The sequence below is a fragment of the Choristoneura fumiferana genome, chromosome 19 (assembly GCF_025370935.1).
Source record: "Choristoneura fumiferana chromosome 19, NRCan_CFum_1, whole genome shotgun sequence".
Lineage (NCBI taxonomy): Eukaryota > Metazoa > Arthropoda > Insecta > Lepidoptera > Tortricidae > Choristoneura > Choristoneura fumiferana.
The window spans coordinates 431,904-439,477 of record NC_133490.1 but is presented as its reverse complement, the minus strand read 5'-3'; the positions used below and the strand labels follow the sequence as shown (position 1 = coordinate 439,477).

The window sequence follows — 7,574 nt, the reverse complement described above, 5'->3', positions numbered from 1 at the left end:
TTAATAAAGTTTGACTGGTGCTCTTGCGGATGCATTGAATTATCAAGTTAAAAACTTTGTGTTCTGTATCGTTTAATTTTGAACCCTGTTTGTAGAGAACTTAGTTACACATTGTATTGTTAAGTGAGTCTAGTGGATGGCATGCCTAATCTACGAATCAGGGGGAGAGGTGAAGTATCGGAGAGATAAGGCTTAGAGTTTAGAGGAGTCATTATGATATTGACGATGGAGATAGGGGATATCCATGGTCTGATCTTTAACTTTAGTTCGTACGGTAACTGATCGCGATATGAACAGACTCAGCAAGATTGAGATGAAATCACGGGTAAGGGGACAAAAACGTCACAATTTTTTTTTTAAATTAAGTAAATGTTATAGATAAACTTTTGCAGGTGGTAGGACCTTGTGCATGGTTCGCCCGGATTGCTACCACCATCTCGCTCGCTAATCCTGCCGTGAAGCAGCAGTGCTTGCACTGTTGTGTTCGGCGTGGAGAGTAAGACAGCCGGTGAAATTACTGGCACTTGAGGTATCCCATCTTAGGCCTCTAGGTTGGCAACGCGTCTGCAATACCCCTGGTGTTGCAGATGTTTATGGACGGTGGTGATCTCTTAACATCAGGAGACCCACTTGCTCGATTGTCCTCCAATAGAATTTAAAAAAAAGTCTGATATTTAAAAAAAAACAGAATTGATACTCCCATTATTTAAGAAATTGTTTTAAAACGATACAAAAATATGCAATCAGACACGGTAATGGCAATCTTAAAGTTAGATTTATACATAGTCTCAGTTAAGTTCAAGATTTAGGGGCTGTTTCACCATCCATTGATTAGTGTTAACTGGCGGTTAGGTGTGATGCCGTCTCTATTTGTTTTGTTCGAATAGACGGAGACGGCATCACATTTAACCGTCGGTTAACGCTAATCAATGGATGGTGAAACAGCCCCTTATACTTATATAATAGTACATTATGATACAAGTGTGCTATGTTGGTCATTACACTCGAGTCGGTTTTTAAGCCTGAGCCGAAGGCGAAGGCTTAATGGAGACGAAAAGTGTAATGACCAATGCTCACGTGTTTCATACGACGTTTTTCAACACACTTGCGAGGAAAAGTAAATAAAAGTTCACATTTATTTAAAAACTTTAATTATTGAAACAGTTATTAAAAGTACAATTATTGAAATGATATGCTACCGCCTTATGAGGCATTTGTACTGTATGTTTAATTGTATTATTAATTATTTCATTGCTTTGTTCTTGGGTATTTGTAAATGTCGGTGATAATGCAACATTCTGAAAGGAGGTAGAAGAACATTGCGTTTCATCATTAGCAAACGTATGAAATCCCAAATCATCATTGGCATATGAGGTGGAAGGACGCGGTTCAGGGCAGAACTTCTTGGATTGTGGCTCCAAATGGATTGCTTGTGTTATTTTGGCACTTATGTCGGCTTTATTTTGGATGGAGTCCTCAATATATGACTCGGCGACATTATTAGATCGCCATCCCCCATGGCGTTTTAAAGTCAATATATCGGCTCCTGAATTAGCCAGCAATGTAGCTGAAGTCCGCCTAAAACTGTGTCCGGTGTAAGCGTCAGCCTGTGGTAAGCCTAAAAACTTGGCAATTTCTCTAGGCATCGATCCAAATTTGTTCACTCCGATAGGCTGACTCGTGCATTTGCCGTTTTGAAAATTTTGGAAGAACCGGTCAGATTTTCCTTTTGTTGAACGTAAACTTTCATATTTTTTCACTATTTCATAAAATGGTCCGTGAATAGTAAATGACCGAGGAATTTTATTTTTAGTGTTCGGAATTTTGACAAGTAGCATCTCTCCGTGATTCTCTATATCTTTTGTCGTAATGTTGTTTAATTCCTGACGCCTACAGGCACCAGTAATTCCGAATATTAATGCGACCTGAAAATAAATAAAATCATAATTAAGTTATAATAATCGTACTTAGTTCCTATTATATCAACACTCACAATACCGCCTACAAATATTATAATAATGAATACAAAACTAAATAGTGGAACTGACCTTTGTCGCTAGATATTGATTATCCGGTGCTTCTTTAATGAACTTCTCCACTTCATTAGGTGTTAAAACCTTGGATTTTCGACTGTAAAAGCCGTCTGAACGTCTTTTCAAGAATGCAGTTAGATTGGTGTACGCTTTGATGTCAATTGCATTTTTATTCTGCACGGTACTCTTCAACATAGAATATATACACCAAAGCGAACTAGGTTTATACCTCTTCGCCAGTTCACTAAAGTAAGCCATGAACACGTTTTCTGAGAAAGAGCTTGCATTTTTGCTATTTTTCCATTGAATGAAATTTGCGTAGGCTTGCATGTATTTATCTTTTGATTTTGAGGGCAAAAGACTATCACTCGCATTTTGCGCTTCAACTATGATATCTGGCGGCGTACACTCGATAAGTAATTCTTCGTTATCTAAATTCGACATTTTACAAAACAACACTAACGAAATGCAATACTGTGAATAAACTTAACAAACAGAAACCCATTTAAAAGATGGCGGCCGTAATTTTTTTTTTCGCGCGCTCAGCGCTGCATGCGCGCGCAAGTCTGAGATAAGGGCACCGGCAAAGTAGCTAATCAGCCACATATTTATAAATTTTGAAATTGGGTATTTATAGTTAAAAATACACCGTCAAATTATAAATACCAACAAGCTAACAAGCAGTTTCATGAAATTCTTTAATTATTTATCACATTTTGAATTGAATTTTATATTTACGCAAATAACTACTTAGCTGTTTTCGAAACATTAATACTTCTTGCTAATATTTAAAAAGATATGTAATGAAAAGGCACTAGTGCGATAATGTAATGTAAAAGGCACGGCATGGGTAATATTCTGCATTATCAGTGTAAATACGCTGTAATAAGACCTACTTTACGAGCAGGTGTGTTGAAAATAATAAAAAGAAACGTTTATTTCCGATCACAAAGAATCCATAGTTTTGTTAGTAAGTTAAACACCTAAAAAAGTTTTAAAAGACCTATCCAACGTTACCCCACAATATAGGGTTAGCCGAGAAAAAAAAACCACCCCCACTTTACGTCTATGGGAGCTAAAATTTTTTTTTTACTTTTTTTTATTGTACCACTGTCGGCGTGACTGATATGTATATTCATGTCAAATTACAGCTTTCTATTACTAACGGTCTCTGAGCTTACCCGCGGACAGACAGACAGACCGACGGACAGACATGGCGAAACTATAAGGAATTGAAAATACAAACTGAAATATAGATGCACAGAAAAAACAGAAAAAAAAGACCATCACTGGGAATCTAACTATAAGGGTTTCTAGTTGAGTACGGAACCCTGAAAGCAAGTTAAAATTGAACTAGAATAATACCTTCATATTCATTCATTCATTCATTGCCAGAAGGGCCGGGCTGAAAATCAGCGCTGAATTATCTTCAGCATATGCTGAGACCGGTACCTATTGCCAAGATTAGTTTTTAAGTTTTTGTTTTATTTATCTTCTTTTTTGTAAGGTAACTAGCATGGCAATAAAGTTTTATTATTATTATTATTATATAATTAAAATTTATCTAGAATTGCCAGCTACAGAACAATGACCTAATACTACCATTTATGTACCTATCATTGGCATTATATGCCTCAGCGGGAATGGCAATTTGAAGATTCGTATTTATTGACAGGACAGGAATTTCTTTTTCCCGGCATCGGCGCAATAATGTACTATTTCCTCCCAGTAGTTAGGTACGATTTGCCTCACTTTCCGAGTATGAGAGATGAAAAGGATCTTTTTCTCTTGTTCATTTGAATCTTCAGGAAAACGACGAAAAACGACGAGTACCGGGCAATGTCTGGTGCACTGCATGTATGTTTTATAATTGTTTTATCAAAATCGTATTATTATTATTTATACCCTACGACAATCAATTAAATCCCACTGCAAATATTGCTCCCACTTTATTTTCATTATTTGCACAAGCGTTTGATTGCAAGCGACAATAGGCCCGGGAGTGCCCCAGCCAAGTTCGATTTTTCAAGACTATAGAGTGGCACCTCCTTCACCGCACAATGCGGCAGGAACAAATGATGTGAACAAAGGCTGAGAGCTTTGTTGGGGCAACAGGCACCACCTGGCGGAGGGAACTGTTTTGGAGTAATAACAATTCATTAATTTTGCTGTAAAAGGTTCGAATTACACGGTAGATACTTTAACCCATAATAAGGTCCCACTTATTGGAGCATACCACCACAGAATCAAAACCAGCTATCGAATAAATACCTGGCAAAAGATATTTTTAAAGCTAGTAGTATTTTCAATAATTACAATGAATATTGTAACTTATTACTAAAACAATAAGGTTGAATTTCCAAATCAATGCATGTGGTCGCTAAATCGCCTCTACCTTATTAAGGGTTAACCTCAAATTAGTGTTCACGGATTTAAAATATCGTTACAGTAATTAGTTGTCATTTGCTCATCATCATTATCAATTGTAGGGTAGGACGTCCACTGTAGGACATATTTCCCCCCATAGACCTCCAGTTGTTCCGGTCGGAAGTGGCCTGCATCTACCGTGAACCCGCGGCTTTGACCGCGGCTTCTAATGAACATTAAACTACCGTGAGACTTACTCACGTCTTAAACCGAGTTTAGCTCGACTTGTTTCGGGCTATTTCGTTGCTCGCGCGAGCAGAGCGGTGGCGCGTAGTGTGCGTGTTGCGGCAGCCGCCGAGTCGCGTGCTCCTGAGAAGAAGGGCTACGAAATAGCCCGAAACATGTTGAGCTAAACTCGATTTAAGACGTGAGTTATCCGTTACAATATCATTTAATATGCGTGGCTTTTAATGTTTGGTGGACAACATACAAAGCTTTTGCCATATCTGCGGCAAAAGTGATCTTAAGTAGGGAATCTAGACATTTAAAATTTAATAACAATTTTCAGTTGCGCCGAGAGAAATAAGTTTCATGTTATATAATTAGAGGTAGGTAGTTAAAAAACTAAAAATAAGTACGTATTAATGGTAACTGCCTAACTTTTGGATCAAATTACCAAATACCTACATCCTTAGACCATTCTAACAAGCCCAAAGCCCAAACACGGCTAAGTTACGTCGTTCGCTATACTTAATATTTTAAACTTTCCTGATTTTAACCCATTCAATGCCGAGCGCCAGATGACCTATGTACATACTGTACTTTACCGGATGCCGGCGCTTCTGTTGACAGACGCCCATCGGCCTTCACGGCATCCGAGATGAAATTGAAGTAAAAACTAAATTTTTGCTATCCTAAAACCGATAACAGCTGGACATTCTAAAAGTTAAATGTAGTACATTTACTATACAAAGAATATATATGTTTAGAATATACCTATACTTACCATGAAATCTTCATTAGAAATTGGGCGTCCATCGGCGTCTGCGGCATTAGGTATATTAGGGTCTTATCACTCAATCTACTATTGACCACGGCCACTCCAATGTGGTCGAAACGTCGAGGTAACTTGTGTCGTGATAGGTCCCGTTTATGGCATTTAGTAAAGGACCTATACGTAGTTCTGTTTTGGAGTTTCACTGCCTGCCTAACTGCTCCATCATCAGACCCTGAATATCAATCCTAAGTCAAAATAGGTACACCCTAATTATTGTAATAATTCCGAACCGGTGGTAGATTTTTTTTGACATTCATAAGTGCTTGATAGCCTAAATTGAGTAAAGATATTTTGACTTTGACTTTGAAAAAATACAGTCAGCGAAAAACCCTTCAAAACAAAAACTTATTTTTATTCTAAAAAACACACCTCGCTTCACTCAAACAACGGCTAACTCCGGCAATAAGTTTTACAATGAACCCTCACAATCCCAATTACGAGCATATTCTAGCTGCGCCCTTTGCTTTGTTGCGCGGTTAAGAGCGGCGCGCACGCACCGCCCCGGGCAGCCGACATAAAACAATTGAAATACGATTTCTAATTACTTTTTTTGCAAATGAGTAGGCACTCGGCCTTTTCTGCCAGCTCAGATAAAAAACAAACAGATATTTCACAGGTTTTAGAGTTTTCTTAGTTTTACGGCAACTAGGAATTTTGGAGTTCATCTCGGCCTATACAGGGTGTCTCATTTAAATCGGTCAGTACGGGAAAGTCTGAGACTATAAGACATACGAAGATCTGTTCTTAGGTGGTCACTTCGTTCGAACATCCTACTAAAATAAATTAAAGTATGTGAAAACAATGCATTTTATTCATTTTAGACATCATGTTTCATAGAGCCATTTACTGTTTAAGACCTACACAATCGATATCTAAATAGAAATAGTTAAGTTTTTTTTTTTCAAAATAACCGGGTTCGATTCCCGAGCTGAGTACAGGTTTTTTTTAAATTTATGAATTCAGTTTTTCTTCTTATTAAAATCGATGACATGGTTCCTAAGAACAGATCTTCGTATGTCTTGTAGTTTCAGACTTTTCCGTACTGACCGATTTAAATGAGACAACCTGTATACGTCCCACTGCACGCCACAGGCCTCCTCTCAGTTATAAGAGGGGTCGGACCACAGTTCCCACGCATATAACCTTACAACTATGCCTAATTAATTATGCATTTAACGGCTATCATTAAATCTTCTCGACTTTTTGGTTTTGCCACGCGGTAAGATGGAACTATAAGCTACTTGTGTCATGTGTTTCTTACTTAGCCTTTGACTTATGTACCTACGTTAGTAGGAAAATCTCATTTATTTTTCCTTAGGTACAATTATTTTAAATTACATAACGATGACGACTGGATAGCCAAGAGGTTACAGAACCAGACTAAGAAGCTTGAGGTCCCGGGTTCGATCTCCGGTCGGGGCAGATAGGTATTTGTACGAATAGGTAATACGAAGTCTCGAGCCTTGAACGTTGGATATTTACATATTATTTAGGTTGTATTTATCTAAATAAGCAATATTCGGTGCCTAGCATCCATAGTACAAGGTTTGCTTAGTTTAGGACTACATTAATGGTGTAAACAGCCTGAAGCAATAAAATACACTTTTGACCTCATCTGCACTTTTAATTAGGGGTCATTCATGGGTCAATTTTATTAAAAGCACCACACAAATCTATACCCTCACACTGTGGATTATTTTGTTTGTGGATTCGACAAAGGGAGAAAAGGGTTCGAAGGCGCTTTCCAATTTACTTAAAACAAGCTCCATACCTACCGATATCTCGCTTGTACTCGACAAGTCCCCAGCCTTTGTCCCCGACCGCCAGACACTCCCTGCGCTTACCAGAATTAAAAGGGGTAGGTAGTCTGTGAAAACAGCATTTGAGTATCGGTGTTATCAAACGCGATAGGGATGTTGTTGGTGTTCGTGGTGAGTATTGGTTTTGGAAATGACACAAGTCAAGGAAGATAGATGATACTACAATATAGGATAGTCTACTCGTATTACGCGCTACAGTAGGGCATACGAAAAAACAAACATGGTAAGAGTCCTTGTAAAAGTCCTTGAGTTCAGATTGTCATTGTCTCATAAAAAATCTCATATAAATAAGAGCGT

At 38.0% G+C, this 7,574-nt stretch overlaps 1 protein-coding gene across 1 annotated transcript; it reads right to left on the bottom strand.

The window, feature by feature from the left end:
* Positions 1-962: 962 nt before the first annotated feature.
* On the bottom strand, positions 963-2,951 carry LOC141438682 (uncharacterized). Its single transcript, XM_074102575.1, has 2 exons — positions 2,049-2,951; positions 963-1,925 (listed from the first exon to the last, which is right to left on the bottom strand). Exons 1-2 carry the CDS (start codon positions 2,475-2,477, stop codon positions 1,149-1,151), a joined length of 1,206 nt encoding a protein of 401 aa, XP_073958676.1. The 5' UTR covers positions 2,478-2,951; the 3' UTR covers positions 963-1,148.
* Positions 2,952-7,574: the final 4,623 nt, after the last annotated feature.